A 17,501-nucleotide genomic window follows, 5' to 3' on the forward strand; every position below is an offset into this window, starting at 1 on the left:
CCTCTAGCAGGTTTTTTTTTTTTTTACGGTACTTCATTTAATTTCAAGTTAAGCTCTGTGTAAATATACAGTCTATGGTAGTGGACACTGACCTCTGTCTGGATCATGTTGATGCGTCGGGAACAGAGGGTTTTGACACAGTTGTAGATGTCCACCACGCCTTCACATTCAGCCATGTCCAGCATGACGTCCAGAACGATGTAGCAGCCTGTCCGCCCCGCCCCCATGCTGGAGAGAACACAAAACGTTGACATGGTTCCATCGAGTGCTGGTCACCTCTTACATTCAGCCACACTACAATGGCTACGTTTGGAAATACTTGGGGCGAGGGGACCGGCTTTATCAATGATAAAAACAAAAAATAAACTGTGGTGGTTCTCAAAGTGTCCGTTAGTTGATATAGCATCAAAATAAGTTCAACCACTTTAACCCTATTTCATACTTTGGCTATTCAAAAATAGAAGTTCTATAAACTCACAGATTGCAAAAAAAATTTTTTTTAATAGTTTTGAATTGTTTTGATTATTTGTAACCACACAAATCTTCTCTTATCAAGGTCCCTGGCACAAACTATTTTCAGAAGGGGTTCCACAGCTAAGTATATCAATTTGGGCGTCTTTGACATAAACATGTTTGAGAACCACTGCACTACAATAAGTACAACTGCACTACAACTTTTCCAGTAACATCATTTTGTGAGATGGGGACCAGTATGGTCAACCGGCCCCCCAGAGAGACAGGGTGGTAGTGTGTGTGTGGTCAGGTACCAGAGAGACAGGGTGGTAGTGTGTGTGTGTGTGTGTGTGTGTGTGTGTGTGTGTGTGTGTGTGTGTGTGTGTGTGTGTGTGTGTGTGTGTGTGTGTGTGTGTGTGTGTGTGTGTGTGGTCAGGTACCAGAGAGACAGGGTGGGTGTGTGTGTGTGTGTGTGGTCAGGTACCAGAGAGACAGGGTGAGAGTGTGTGAATGAATGAATGAATGAATGAATGAATGAATTTTTATTTCCGTGTCTTGTCAAAAAGACCCATCCCTTACGGGATTATTAGACACCAAAACATAAATAAACAATATCAAATTCTCTTCATAGAAGACTGCACAAAGGGAAACGTTTGGCAAACACCCAAAACAAAACAAAAATAAATAAAATAAATTACACTTCACATGTATGTTCTTTTAGCCCGTCTGTCCCAGGCCCCTTCCAAATACTCTGCAAGTGCAAATACCCTGTGCTCAAAAATCCATGTAAGTCTCTGTGCGTCATCCAACCAAATCAAGTCCGGGTTTCTACACCTCTTAAATAATTTTTGACGCAAGTCATGATACAAAGGGCAATAAAAAACAAAATGGAACTCACTCTCAATATCCGCAATGTCACAATAAATAATGGTCAGGTAGCAGAGAGACAGGGTGGGAGTGTGTGTGTGGTCAGGTAGCAGAGAGACAGGGTGGGAGTGTGTGTGTGGTCAGGTACCAGAGAGACAGGGTGGGAGTGTGTGTGTGTGTGTGTGGTCAGGTAGCAGAGAGACAGGGTGGGAGTGTGTGTGTGGTCAGGTACCAGAGAGACAGGGTGGGAGTGTGTGTGTGGTCAGGTACCAGAGAGACAGGGTGGGAGTGTGTGTGTGGTCAGGTACCAGAGAGACAGGGTGGGAGTGTGTGTGTGGTCAGGTACCTGCAGTGCACCACCACAGGTCCGGCGTCGGGGGGCATGGAGCTCTTAACGCGCCGCAGGAAGGCCAGCAGTCCCGTGGCGTGGTAGGGAACGCCGTGCTCCGGCCAGGAGGTGAAATGGAACTGGCACACCTCGTGTTTGGCAGGGTAGCCTCTCTACACAAACAATTAAGAATGTCTCACTGAGATGCTATCATCAGGACAGGCTCAACAAATTAAAATGATATACCTAACAATGGCTGTTCGCTGAAAGAATGCCTCAAAATCCTGTTAAGTTGCCAAGTGGGACGCGCCTAAAATATTTAACTGCGACAAATTTTTACTCTCCATGTTACATAATAGAAATACCGGCAATGAATTCAGTTGCAGCTGCTTGCATGCTGTGTTTTGGAGGAGGAAAGTTGTACAGAGGGCACAGCTGGTGTAGTTGGCATTAGAACTGAGAGGTGGGTGGCATGGTCTAGGTTTAACAATACAGTGTGTGTGTGTGTGTGTGTGTGTGTGTGTGTGTGTGTGTGTGTGTGTGTCTCACCCTCTCCATAGCAAAGGTGCGGACGGTGTATTCTGCTAGAGTTTCAGTCTTCAGCAGCGTAATCTTGATGTCTCCATACAGTTCACTGTCATCAGGCCAGTACTTGCAGCACTTCATCTGGACACACACACACACACACACACACACACACACACACACACACACACACACACACACACACACACACACACACACACACACACACACACACACACACACACAGTATATTTGTGTGGACTTGTATTACTATACTTTTAAAGACCAAACATATTGTACAATTTGAGAAACAGAGATTGTGACCGTTTTCCTAGTCCTCAAAAGGAAAGGGGTTGTGTTGTGGTTAAAAAAAAAAGATTTTTCCGGTTAGGCTTACAATTAGGAGAGGTTTCAGGTTGGGGTTAAGGTTAGGATTAGACATTTAGACGTTAGGTCTTGGGGTTGGTGTTGGGGTTAGAGTTTTATACTTTGTTGTGCAGCTGATCTACAAACCTGTAGATCTGCTATCGGCAATTTTCCTCTATTTTCAATTACGTCCTCCCAAGTATAGTAATAAAAACCTGTGCGTGCGTGTGTGCGTGCAAGTGTGCGTGTGTGTGCGTGTGTATGTGCGTGGCTTGTCGAATAACGGGTTAAACAATGCTATTTTGATTTCACGTGTGAAAGACAAACAAACTACTTTCTGCTAAATCCAAAACTGATTTTGCTTTTCCGAGGGGAGCAGAGGTCTGGGGAGAGACTCCGGCACCACGGACAGCACCTAGCTCTTGGCCAACTGCTTGAAGGGACGTAAGTGCCAATTCGCCCACTGAATTGGCTCCAAGTGTTGACATCTGTGGTTTCATTTGATTGGAGATTGCTGTCATCTGCGCTCTGATCAGCCTTGGGTTATAAAAGCTGCTGCTTTCTCCTCAGAAAGAGCTCACCCTCCTCGGTGGAGTATAGATAAGGGGGCGTGCATCAGGGCTCTGACCTTGGAGCACCGTCATCAAAGTAACTGGTGATTACTCATGGCTCTCTGCTGGGACCGGAAAGACACTGTACCATCCACCAAGGAGAGCTACAACCGCTGCTCTGATATATCTACTGCATATAACAAATGATAAAGGGCAGCTCCATAAATACATGTTGCCTCCATCTATCTTCCCAGATGGGAGGTTTAGGTCAGAGGTACGTACCCTGCCCACCTCCACCAGCTTGGTGATCATGACGATGCTGAAGCAGTTCTCCTGCCACACCATTCTCCAGAAGTCATAGATCATCTCCTGCTTGGGACCTGTGGAGGAGGTGAAGGGGAAGGGGGAAGAACAGATAGAGGCGGAGATGCAGAAAGAAATGAAGGCAAAGAACGAGATGCAGACGAAGAAGGAGGCAGAGGCACAGGTAGACATGCAGGTGAAGAAATAGAGGTACAGAAGGAGGTGGAGGAACAGAAACCGAAGCAGATTCAGAAAGAGGAGGATGAAAATAAAGAGAAGGAGCAGACAGAGGAGAGGATGTGGGGGGTGGAGAGATGAGCCATAAGTCAGGGAAAATAGCAGCAATAACCATCAACACAGACACGCTGTAATCCATGCCAGAGAATAGAGTAACAAAGTGTCATTTGTGAACTATTGTCCATTCTGTGTTCTTCTCCTACTGGGAGAAATGTCATTTCAATATACCCACAAATCCTGAGATGTTGCGTAAACAAAGCCCTGCGTTGGCTCACCGAGGCGCGGTTCGCTGACACAAATCACAGTCCCCGGGGCAGATGACACTTTCATTGATTTCATTACACTGTGCCTCTGATAATATCACAAGGCTCTATCTCATACTGGCTGCTGAGCTGGTTATGCTATGTCTTTTTAATGATCAACATGTCCCTTCATTTTTAACACTTTTTGACACCCACACAGCTTCATAGGAACACTGTGTGACATCGCCTGGAACAGATTCACATGACCTTCACTGAAGGTCACACCTTATCAGTCCTGCTACATGATTGATGCTGACACGATGGGATCAATTCGTATTCTCTCACAAATGCACATCTTCCAACACACAGTGGCTTTGTTCCTATTAAAAGGAAGATAGTGGCCTGGACGGTTGGCATAATCGTCTGGGCACCTAGGCTGGTAATCCAGCTTTACGGCGCATCGCGGGTTCGACTCCCGATCCCGACGACCTTTGCTGCGTGTCAACCGCCCCATCTCTGTCCCCATTTCCAGTCAGCCTACTGTCCTGTCAAATAAAGGTATAAAACCCCAAAGATAAATCATAGAAAAAAATAAATGGAGGATAGTATCCTTCTTTATGACAATAAAAATAATAACTGCTAAAAATATCGGTCACTTTTTTTTTCACCAAAGTCTGTTCGGTTTCACAAAAGATTGTTCAGATTTACTTGTTATTTTCATCATTCAAAGAACCTCTTGGATGGTTATGATTATTAAGTTATGGCGTATAATAAAATCCTCTATACATACAGACTTTGAATGGCATTTTTACTGCCAAAATCTATTTTATGCTCTATTCTGAAGGGCTTCTTCAAACGGTGCTATTGCATCACAAAAAAAAACAAAGCTGGTGGAACAGTGAGGAGTAGCGGTGCCACACATTTACATTTACAGCTTAAATAACATCTGACAGCGAATCCAACCCAAAAACAGACACATCTGATTCACCGAAACACCCACAAGTAAAGCAACATTTGGGCCAACGGAGGGCTTTGATCTTAACAGTCTAAATCACTGTCAGAGAATCAAATTAGAGCAGCACTTGTTCTTCCTTGCATCATAATTATTTTCTACCTTTGTCTTAACAAGGCATGTGTTTGTGCCCCAGGCGAACCTTACAACGCTCTGTGAAGGCTGAGAGAGACACGGTGAAACAATCATAGCTGCCTTTTTAAAAGACTATAATACAATAGTATCAACATGGCAGCTACAGCTACAGTTTTGCCTATATGTGACCCAGTACAGTGGTTTTAGACACAAGTAGCCCATGGCCATTTTTCAGCTTTTTACAGATCATGTAAGTACATAATGTAAGCTTTCAAATGATTCATTCATTTAAATTGGAACACATTTGAATAAGATAATGCTCATTTGAATCTTGTTAAACCAGAATAGTCCAAGCTGAAAAAAATCCCTTCTAAAGAATTAGCACTTTTAGCACCTCTCAGGGCCTAGTAATGGGCGTGAACAATGGGTAATTTATTCAACCCCTAACCCCTCCTCTAATCACTCCCATGTTATCACCTTTCAGTCAGCTGTCAACTCGATAGAAACTTGATGCAACACAATAAAATATTGTCCACTGTTACAACACATAATTTTCACAAAATACTGCCATGGTTAGAAAACAGAATAGCCTAAAGACCAGACCAACTGAGGGCCCTTGAAATGTAAACGTTTGAGCACCAGACCCCCATAACTCTGAGAGTGTATAAATGGAACCAAATGGACCGTTAATGGTCCAAATGAACCCCTACGCCTCAAAATACGTAGGGGGGTCTCGGAGAATCGGGGGGGAAAAGCATGCCGTCGGGAGAATCCATTCCATTGTTGAGGGCAGTTGAATGTGGCTTGTTTTTGCCAAAAAGCAACAGAAAGAAGAGAACATTGATTTTTCTAAATCCTTTAACGTTAGATCGGACGGTGCTGGGTTTGTTGTGATCACGTTATTTCCGGGTCTACTGTCCTCCAGAAGTCATACGATCACTCATAGGTTGGCGAACAGCGCCCTCTAGCGTAAGCCATTGAAAACACCGCACACTCGTCAACTCGTCATTGGCAGTCGATGAGTTAAGCTCATTTGTGGCTTTTCATTACCCACGAATTGTGTCTCCATCTGTTGGAAGGGGACACATAATTAGCCTGGTTCCAAACCATAGACCCCGCCCACTCTCTGAGTGGACTGCCTCTTGGTCTGGTGTTGAAATGTGAGCCTGGGACTTTCTTCCATACCAAAAAGTACCGTCCAATGACAGTCGGAGGAGGGGGTGGGGTCTCACGACGAGCCAATCAGCGAATATCTGCTAAAACAAGCTGTGCGATGACGTCAGATGTTAGGCGGATCCGTGGATCTCTTGTGATTGGTTTAGGGAAATTCGAATCCCCGCCTTCCCCCTGGTAATCGCCGACACTGCAGCCAATGTCAGACTGAAGCTCCACGCAGGCTCAGGCTGATAATCAGGCTAGACACATATAACGGCGTAGTCTGGGGCTGTACCGTGGGCAAACGGCGAAGAGAGCAGACAGCAGGCTCCATGGATCAGTGTGCTCAAACACCATGACTGACTACTCCTTCTCTCCATGGGAAGTGTTCGTGGCGCACTCTCCTGTTTGGTAAATCACTGATATCACACATTATGTTCATTTCTTCGGCTGCAGCCGGGCCCGTCGTCGATACGTCACCAGAGGCTCCAAAGGAGAAACGGGACACTGATTGATCCCGGCGTCTGAGTCGATCCGTATGCATGGCACACCGCGCCGCTCCTTCAGACGCCGCAGCGCGCAAGGCTCTCGGGGCGAGGAGTGAAATTGGCGTTTCGCTGCCTCCTCGTTCCGTCTCCCTTCCTCGTCCAACTCTCTCCCACACCTTCATCCTGGACAGAATACAGAACGGGGCCCATGCAGAGCACCTGCTGCTCTCCTACACAGGAACATGTGGCTCCAGGCTCAACTCGTTGGATCGGCTTCTATGGGCCTTCTGCAGCAAGCAGCCCACAGAGAGGCAGACTATTCATATGCAAACACCCACCGTTGATGCATTTCACTGAAGACTGTACGACTTATGTTTAATAGTGTGCAGTGTGTGCGTGCGTGCGTTTGTGTGCAGTGCACGCACACATGACAAAGTAATACAGACAGATGGTGTGAGAGACAGAGGGAGAGGGGGGGTGATGTGTGAAAGTGTGTGTGAGAGAAAAGGAGACAATTTCATGACTACACGTTTTTTTTGTGAAGCAGCGAGGTTGCAACCAAAGACAAAAGACAGACAGAAATCAGAGGGGGATTACGCACTGAAGAAACACACCAACTGAATAAACAGAAGACTTCTTTAGCTGTGTTTATTTGTGTTTGGGAAATGTGTGTTCGTGCCTGTGGTTTGCGGGCGACATAATATAATACTTTATATAACTTTATAGACGCACCGCCGTCTCTCCTCTGCAGAAGAAAGACACCAAAGTAACCACTTCACACAGAGATGGTGTAACAGTGTTGGAACCAAGGGCCCAGCTTCCTGTTTTGAAATTGAGTCCATATAGGAAGTAAAAGTTCATATGACTATGAATGTATTGAATACCAAGGACCTCAATGGAAAGACCGCAAGGTCTTTTTTGGACGGACCTTTTAGACAAAGTATTTTAAATGTAATTGTGCTGTTTCAATTTCTTTTGCCTAATAAAATATTAAACTCAAATCAAATGAATGGCCTCGCCTGTAGGTTCGAAAGAATCTTTCTCCATTCAAGTGGGTGGGTTTTTGACGAACTTTAGACTTGATTTTTATACCTCAAAAACCAACAGCATTCATTCCCCGCCCCCGCTCTTGATTGACAAGCTACCCAACCAATAGCATTCTTTCCGGTTGCGCAGGATATGACGCAATATGATGCGATATAGAAACATGGCGGATTTGAAATTCCTGAACAATCGGTTTCATTTACGGTCTGTAGAAACCAATGGCGTCACTTTGTCCATTCATTTTTACAGTCTATGTTCGGAACTGACTGACAGTTGTCATCAGTTTTAACGTCTGGAAGACTCCCGCCCAGGACAGGCTTCAGACACGCCTCCTGCAGAAGACTTGGGTCCAGCTCTGAACCCATTTGATATGGCAAGTGGATAGCAGAGTTCAAAGCACAACTATAAACCAGTTCCGACCCCATAAGACCCCCCCCCCCCCCACCCGGGGGGGGGGGGGGGGGGGGGGGGGAGGGACCTTCCGCATGAAAGGGGAATGCTCCAGCCGCTACACTAGGGCAGACTGACTGACAGTTACAGTGAGTTATTACCGGACCGTTTCATGGGGGATGGAATAACGTGGCGGTAGTCAGGAGACAGTCAGGCGGAGTGTGACGAAACGTCGGCTCCCATGTTGTTTACATATTTATTATTCAAACGGCTCATTTCAATATCGACAGCCAGGGATTCGTGTGGAGAAGCAAGACGTGTCCACAAAAATACGAACAGTGGTGAAAAGAGTACTCGAATGTTTTACTAAAAGTACCAATACTGCAATGCAGGAATACTCTGTTACAAGTAAAAGTCCGGTATTCAAAATGTACTTGAGTAAAAAGTACAAAAGTATGGTCATCAAAATATACTTAAAGTACCAAAAGTAAAAGTACTCGTTATGCAGAATGTCCCGTTTGACAAATGTTTTGAAAATAGCAGATCTACAAGCTCTCAACGCGTCGCATCTACAATAGCCAAAGTTTAAATAGGGCCGAAGTGGTACATGTACTGTATGTTTTGTAATTATAAACCAAATCTACAAAGTAACTAGTAAAGTTTTCAGATTACTGTAGTAGTAAATGGGGGTCCGTGGCCTAATGCATATCAAACTGGGGGTCGTTGAAATGAATAAGGTTGGAAATCGATGTGTTATAATGTCCACATTCCGTGCGTGAGACTCACCTTGGGTGGCGATGAAGTGGTTGGATCGCTGGTAGCCCTGTATAAACGTTGACAGGAGGAGAGAGGAGAGAGGTTGGAGAGAACAGAATGAGCTTGTCAATAATGATAAAAAATCACAATATGAACACGGAGTCTGGGGCCTCTGACACTCATTCAGCATCAAGTCATGCCTCATTGGTCTAAGAGCTTCGGGGTCGGTGGAAGCATAATGTCTGCTGCACTTTTTTTAATAAAGAAAAAAAAAGTACAGCCCACAGAAACTAATCTGTGCTCTGCCATCGATGATTGCTTTTTTATCGAGCAGCCAAATGGTTTCCTTTTGTTGTGGTATCACACTTAAAATCATGAAAAGATGATCTTTGTCCCCGTCTGCGTCTGTGTGAGCCGGGGTCGTTATGAACAGAGTGAGAGAAGCTGCATGCCAATGCTGGCCTGGCGGTCAGCTCCCAGCATGCATCTGTGGCTCCCTGGTCAACCGTAAATAGACAGTGAGTGATCTGTTATTGTACCTGAGTGACTGACTGATTTGGCTGAACGTCAGTCCTTTCTCCTCAGCTCTGCTTAATCCATTCAATTCGGGAACGCATCTCTGTCATTTTAGATGTCTTTGGGCTGTTCAAAAAATAGCAGATCTACAAGCTCATAGCGCGGCACCGAGTGCCGCGCTATGAGCTTGCATATCTGCTATTTTTGAAAAATCGTGAATTTCTTTGGGGGTCCCTGGAACATAATGTTTTACAAATGTTTGCTTTAAAAATATATATACATTCAAAGGTTTGCAAAGAAATTCACGATTTTTAGAAAATAGCAGATCTACAAGCTCATAGCGCGGCAATTTTTGAATAGCCAAATAAATCTATTGATCTATATTGAATGGGTTAACAGCAGCTATGATGCAGTGTGATTTGTCCTTATTTGTGGCGACATAACCCTCTTCCAGGCAAAGCCTTGTGTAGTAAAATGTAAAGAAGTGCAGCAAGATTCATTCCTAGGCTAAAGCTCTGCATCGCTTTCCTGTGACGTGACTCCTGCATAGGCCTACACATAATACACACGTGTACCACAGACACAACATACGTCACACACTGACTATACTTATTTCATTACTGTACATATTCAGCCAGGCAGCCAACAAAAATGTCATTCTATAACTGTCATGGATATCAGAATAAAGTTGAGATGGACAGCCATTGCTATGGAAAAGTGCAGTGACCATGATTCCCATAAGCCTTTTGGTGCCGAACTCCCACAGACCAACGCGTTTTATGTGTGTTACCTTGGCAACCACGGTGCCAAACAGGAGGCAAGCGAGGACACAGAAAAAAATGATGGAAATGAAAAAGATAACATGCACAAGGCCACTGTACGCACTTGACACCACACAAGCAAATCAATTACATTCTAAGAAAGAAAGAATGTCTTCCAAAATGCTTTTTTTTCTCCTCCTTCCTTTATCTGCCAACACCCGCAGAATATAGAGTCAAAGAAAATCTATATTCACTTTGACACAAAAAAAATGTTTCAAATCTCCCAAAGGACTTAAACAAATACTTCACTGTTCTTCCAAGTTTATCTCAACTTATACCGTAGTCCTTCTTATATAGTAGGAGGAACTTTGATTGGATCAAACAAATAGTGCAATACCCAGAATGCTTCACTTAAGGGCCATTCACACTGAGCACTATAAATATAACTATACAAATATAGTTTTAAAAATCATTCTAAGTCAAGTGGATGGCAGAGTCCATGCCACAACTATAAAAAATACAATGGGGAACAATATAGTTATAGTGCTCAGTGTGAATGGCCCTTTAGAATAGGTCAGATTCTCAGTCACTGGTGGTCTCTCGCTTGGCCCAGGCAGTGTTGACGGCTGCCTGCGATTCCGCCTCTCGTTGCCATATTTTATGGGGAAATGTATTCTTGTGGAAAAAAACCAACAAAATCTGCACACCAGACTGCTGCTCCCATCGTGGATTTATTTATTGGCAACGCTTCGAGTCATGAGGCTCTTCCTCAGACCTTACTCACTTTGTTTATGTGTTCTAGTTCATACGAGACAAGGAAGTCGGGCTCCGTAGTTCACTTATACTCCAGTGACGTCACTAGCCATGGGACTTTAAAGCCAGTGGTGGAGTCACAGGGCGAACTTTCCGCCATACAGTATGTATTTCAATCATTACTCACACCCTCAGATACAGAGATTGAGTTGAGAAAACGGCAGAGTGCTCCTTTAAGTCAACCATATAAAGGTTTGTGCTAGCATGCGCCACTTTTGAATTGTGGTTACATGTCCGGCGATAACTTGCGACAGAACGCCTGCCCTGCTGTGCAGTTTATCGCCATTGGCTTTGAGCGAACTCGTCCTCTTATGCATGATGTGACCTAGTGGATTCTTCTACAGATGTATAGTGTGACCTAGTGGGTTCTTCTGTGTGGAGTCTCTCTGATTTATTCATTTGATTTATTTGGTTTATTTGATTTGCACAACATTTTGTGTATACATATACAGGACGTGTTCATTCTTTCCAAGGGACAGTTTAAGATTTAGTTGTTGTGCCGATGAGGTAGGAAACCCTAGGGGGGCTTATGTGAGAACCTCACCGTTTACATTACATATCATTTGATTTGTTTAAGATTAAAAGCATGCTCCCTAGGGTAGGTACCCTCACAAAAAACATGCAGTAATCCTGGTCACTATACTGCCTCCCCCCCTATACTGCCTCCCCAGGGTAGGTACCCTCACAAAAACATGCAGTAATCCTGGTCACTATACTGCCTCCCCCCTGATGGAGGGGAAAGGAACTGGTTGGAATAACGTGTTCCTTCCACGCGCTACGTCCAACCAGGGAAACTCCCCCCTGTCAGGTGACAAGAAGGTCAGTTGGCTCTCATGCATTGAAGGAGGCATGAGCTCAGCCCTGGCCTCCCTAGGTTGGCAGAGGGAAGGTAGTGCCCAGGATTACATAGACAAATTGGCACTGGGTGTAAAAAATGGGGTTACAAAATTGTGGGATAAAAATGTATAAAGAAAAAATATTAAAAGCAAAAGACAAACAAAAAAAACAAACAAAAAAAACAACAAAACAAAAAAAAGAAAAAAATATATAGACCAATTATTTGTTTACCAACATTGAGACTGAACACACAGGTGATTGTTTCATGCAATCAATTCCCAACATAGGGTGCGTTATGAAATACAGCAATGAGCGCAGTGGCCAATACCAACTAATAGGCGAGTGTGCTCCGGTGCGTCGTCTGTTAAGGGGTCTATATATACATATATATAGAAACATGATAAAGGGTCAAATGATAAATATAAAAGTACAAAACTGGGCATAAGAGACAAAAACTATGCCAGGCCTGATTCAGGATGCAACAACATCAACAACTAACTCCAGGTGAGGAGATAGATGTCCCCCATTAGAGCTGACGCACATGAAAGAAGGGAGGTAGAGAGCAGCCACAGCCAGTTCGTCTCAATTAAACTATTAAAGAATAGCAATGATCCAGAAGGCTCAGCAGCTCATATATAGCAGGAGGGAGGAAAGGACGGCGTGGAGAGCTGGCAGGGATACAGAGGGAGGCAATAGATGATCAGGGGGTAGATGGAGAGAGAAGAGAAGCCAAGTACTTACTTCCCTGTTTATCCGAATCTAAGAGACGCCAAAAGATGAGAACGGGGGAGGGGAGAGAAGAGAAAGAGAGAGAAGAGGGAAGGAGGGGGAGGAAACAAGAGCTAGTTAATGTGATCACAGAGCAGTGGGAGTTTTTTTCCCCGAACAGTGGCGTGAAGGGTCGCTGGGCGGCACGTGGACAAGCACGTCCACGTGCCGCCCAGCGACCCTTCACGCCACTGTTCGGGAAAAAAAAACATATTTTGTAATGCATCCGGGTCCCCATGGTTAACCCGTAGCGGATTCCCAACCGGCAGACTAGACCTGTTGTTGTCGAGGCCAGAGGTGGAAAGTAACTAAGTACATGTACTCAAGTACTGTACTTTCAAAATTCTTTCAAACATTTTAGTACTTTTAGTTTTGGTACTTTAACTTTATTTTGATGCCAATACTTTTGTACTGTAATATTTTGAACACAGGCCTTTTACTTGTAATAGAGCATTTTATACTGTGGTATTGGTACTTTTACTTAAGTAAAATATCTGAGTACTTCTTCCACCACTGGTCGAGGCACAATGGACCAGGAGAGATCGAAATAGAGAACCATCAAGAGCTACAGTGTATGACACACAATCCCATCATTATAAAAAACCTTCCCAAAAAGAGAATGCCTGGTGAGTCATAGCCCTAGAGCAGGGGTGGGCTATATTTCCACACTCACTCCAGAGGGTCACATTACCGTCGGGCAGACACCTCTTATCTCCATATCCTACCTTTTTTCGTAAATTAATGCCGTTACCATTCTATGTCCCACAAAAGTAGCAAAAGTAGCCGATCTACAAGTTCAAAACGCGTCGCAGTGCGACTCGTTTTGAGCTTGTAGATCGGCTATTTTTGTTATTTTTTAATTGGAATCCTGAAAAGTAACATTTTTATTTAATTTCACAAATGCATTTAGTTATACTTATGTTAACTTTATGAACTTAAATACAAATACATTGGACATAAAAAGACAATATAATTTTAATACTAGTCATTAAGCTACTAATGTAGACTGAAGTAATTAAAGTGGGTCATGTTTGCATCTTTGGAATTGTAACAGCTGAAATCAATAATGTATCAGTGTTCCCATATTAACCTGCGTTACCCGCATTAAGTGAAGGCGGGGGCCGCATGTGGACCCCGGGCCACCAGTTGCCCATGTATGCTCTATGAGTTTGGCTATTCAGGTGAGGAATCAAGTTGCCTGGAATACTCAGCAACGACAAATGTCCCACACTGTGTGTGTGTGTGTGTTCTCATTTGTTTTCTGCATGCAGCGAGGGCAAGGCTTCGCGCGTGCCTATTAGGGCACTGTTGCACTGGCAGCGCGCTTTGCACTTCACAGAGAGAGCTGATAAGAGAAGCAACAAGCCACCTGTGGAGAGAATCGTGTTCAAAAAGAGTCATGAATGTCACAGAGTTCTATGGTGAAGACAAACATCAACTCTCTTTCTTTAAGGTCACTGGAGGCTTTTATTTTCAAACATTTTCTGAATATATTAACGAGTGGTGTTTAGTGTTGAGTGGTTATTCATACATGCATAAACTATACCACACACTGCTACATAAACTATACCACACACTGCTACATAAACTATACCACACACTGCTACATAAACTATACCACACACTGCTACATAAACTAAACCACACACTGCTACATAAACTATACCACACACTGCTACATAAACTATACCAATGCTAACATCAGGCTAGGATGTTGAGACGAGAATGTTTTGTCTTTTGACTTGAGTCACGCATGTCTCGAATTTACATGTCTTGGGAAGGGCCAGCACCTGCCTACAAAATGTCCGACAATGTCCCAGTTTGGTCACAGCCGGAGACCCGAGTTACAGTTTCTTTCCTCTTAACATTTGGGAAATGGCAATGGTCTATCTACTGGGACCTAGGCAGCTTCCATTTTAGAGAATCATTGTGATGTAAGGTGGCAAACAAGTGTCCTACCTGCCATGACATGCAGGCAACGCTGTAGACAGCACGCTTAATGACGCCAGAGAGCTTTCATTCTAATGGATTGTCTCACTCTAAAGAGAGCGGGCACTGAACTGTTAAATAGCTCCTCTTCAAACCCTCTCCACCCACATAACGCTGCTACATCAGGCAACCAATCCAGTCCTCATTGTCCACCTTCCATCTGCTTTTGTCAAAGACACAATGGTGAAACTAAAGGCCCTAATACAGTATTCAGAGAGTAGAACAAGCCCTATCGAACCCCTTCGCTTTCACATCTATTATAAGCACTTGACTTGATGCATGCAGTGCTAAAACAGAGCAAGAGTTCTTAAAGAGAGGCTTTTCAGTGCCAACTCTGAATGACCTTTACTTTATGAGCTAACAGCAGATCTCAAAGTAAAAAAAGTGCTTGTTCTTCAGAACCTTTATAGGTCCAATCTGCTACGAAGCTGCTGTTATGTGACAGGTGCTACGCTCTGCCGCTGGGATTGGAGAGGCTTGCCGAGATCCTCACTGCGGTCGAACCGCTGGTGTGATCAAAACCAACAAAAGATGAGAGGATCAAGCCTGTTTTATTGGAGCCGAAGGTGGTGCCATGTGGCGTCGCGGCGCCTTAACAGAAGCGTTTTTGGTCACAAGGCATGGTTCTCCAAGCTTATTGGAACTTGAAGGATTTCCGGCCATCACTGAGAGGAATATGTATGTGCTAGCACATTTAAATTTGCTAGTAAGTTGGGTTAAAAAAAGTGTTTTTATTAGAAAAAAAAGTTAAAGCTCTATTATTCTGATCATTGCCATATGGAGAGTTTGTTCAGTAACAGGGGTCATTTTTGCTTTTGTTTTATCACTTCCAATTGTTTATCCTGTATGAGTTCTCTCCCCTGATTGGATGAAATTGGCATTGTGACCTGAAAATGTAAACTTATTTTCTGTTAACTTGTTACTGAATAAAAACTCTATAGCTATGGAAATAAATAACTTTGTATAACTTATGTGTAACAACAACTCTAGAACAATGCTGTGATGTGAAATCGTGAAATGACAACCCAGTGTGAGTGCTCTAATCAGGGTCTAGTAGAGACTGGGTCAATCACAGCTCTAATGGGGGTCTAGTAGAGACTGGGTCAATCACAGCTCTAATGGGGGTCTAGTAGAGACTGGGTCAAACACACCTCTAATGGGGGTCTAGTAGAGACTGGGTCAAACACAGCTCTAATGGGGGTCTAGTAGAGACTGGGTCAATCACAGCTCTAATGGGGGTCTAGTAGAGACTGGGTCAATCAGCTCTAATGGGGGTCTAGTAGAGACTGGGTCAAACACAGCTCTGACAGGGGTCTAGTAGAGACTGGGTCAATCACAGCTCTAATGGGGGTCTAGTAGAGACTGGGTCAAACACAGCTCTAATGGGGGTCTAGTAGAGACTGGGTCAAACACAGCTCTAATGGGGGTCTAGTAGAGACTGGGTCAAACACAGCTCTAATGGGGGTCTAGTAGAGACTGGGTCAATCAGCTCTAATGGGGGTCTAGTAGAGACTGGGTCAAACACAGCTCTAATGGGGGTCTAGTAGAGACTGGGTCAATCACAGCTCTGACAGGGGTCTAGTAGAGACTGGGTCAAACACAGCTCTGACAGGGGTCTAGTAGAGACTGGGTCAAACACAGCTCTGACAGGGGTCTAGTAGAGACTGGGTCAATCACAGCTCTAACGGGGGTCTAGTAGAGACTGGGTCAATCAGCTCTAATGGGGGTCTAGTAGAGACTGGGTCAAACACACCTCTAATGGGGGTCTAGTAGAGACTGGGTCAAACACAGCTCTAATGGGGGTCTAGTAGAGACTGGGTCAATCACAGCTCTAATGGGGGTCTAGTAGAGACTGGGTCAATCAGCTCTAATGGGGGTCTAGTAGAGACTGGGTCAAACACAGCTCTGACAGGGGTCTAGTAGAGACTGGGTCAATCACAGCTCTAATGGGGGTCTAGTAGAGACTGGGTCAAACACAGCTCTAATGGGGTCTAGTAGAGACTGGGTCAATCAGCTCTAATGGGGGTCTAGTAGAGACTGGGTCAAACACAGCTCTAATGGGGGTCTAGTAGAGACTGGGTCAAACACAGCTCTAATGGGGGGGGTCTAGTAGAGAATGGGTCAAACACAGCTCTAATGGGGGGGGTCTAGTAGAGACTGGGTCAAACACAGCTCTAATGGGGGTCAAGTAGGGGCCGTTGTTTGTTTTGGACACAGCAGACATGGATAAAGAACAAAGTGAAGGAGGTGGAGGTTAAAGAGACTTACATCGATGTAGTTGGCATTGACGTAGTCAGAGTCAGAGTTGGGGTCTGCCAGCAAAGAGTGCAGTTTGACTCGATGACGATCGTCTGAAATGCATGAAGAAAGAACACGTTAGCGCTCATGGATAACTTAATAGACGACTTCACCCATTTTCAACCTATCTTCATATAATTGGTCCCCACTAATGCTCCTTATAATATGGCACCATGTTTGTCTATTCAGTCTGTGTCTCAGAGGAGGGCTATGGACAGTTCAGAGACCCGCCGACCAGTGACATCGATGGGGAATCCAAGCTCATAGAAACTGCAGGCTTTCTTTTCCTGGAAAGTTAGCATGCTATAATGGAGGCCATTGTTCTTGCGTAAAAACAAATCTAAATAAAACATTGGAAATCTAAAAAACAAAACATGCCTAACGATGATGTCACTGGTAGGCGGGTTTCTGAAGTGTCTACAACCCTCAGGTCAAATAGAATTTCTTTTTACCATTTTATCGAGTGCATTAATTAGTGAGGACCAATTATATGAAGATAGGTTGAAAATGGGTGAAGTCGTCCTCTAATTTATCAATTATTCAATGAAGTTAATTGATAAGTTAATTGACAACTTAATTGCATTTAGAATGAACGCTCCACTGTCAAATGTGTGTATGTTTGGTTGATTTGTGACATAAAAACATTTTGATTACATGCAATACCGGGCGAGAGATTTAGATTTTTATCTACCATGGCAATATGCTCTCTGATCCTACAATATCCAGC

General features: G+C 44.2%; 1 protein-coding gene across 1 annotated transcript in view; it reads right to left on the reverse strand.

Moving 5' to 3' along the window:
• Positions 1-17,501, reverse strand: part of LOC311061531 (receptor-type tyrosine-protein phosphatase U-like) — a 165,224-nt gene that overhangs the window by 24,358 nt on the left and 123,365 nt on the right. The window contains exons 18-24 of the mRNA XM_084080189.1: positions 16,745-16,827; positions 12,461-12,478; positions 8,823-8,859; positions 3,373-3,470; positions 2,198-2,314; positions 1,667-1,821; positions 93-228 (exon numbers count right to left, since the gene is read on the reverse strand). Coding sequence (XP_083936315.1) covers positions 93-228; positions 1,667-1,821; positions 2,198-2,314; positions 3,373-3,470; positions 8,823-8,859; positions 12,461-12,478; positions 16,745-16,827 — 644 coding nt within the window. The remainder of the gene's footprint in view (positions 1-92; positions 229-1,666; positions 1,822-2,197; positions 2,315-3,372; positions 3,471-8,822; positions 8,860-12,460; positions 12,479-16,744; positions 16,828-17,501) is intronic.

This window comes from Gymnoscopelus microlampas, assembly GCF_963454915.1.
Source record: "Gymnoscopelus microlampas genome assembly, chromosome: 15".
In the NCBI taxonomy this organism is placed as follows: Eukaryota; Metazoa; Chordata; class Actinopteri; order Myctophiformes; family Myctophidae; genus Gymnoscopelus; species Gymnoscopelus microlampas.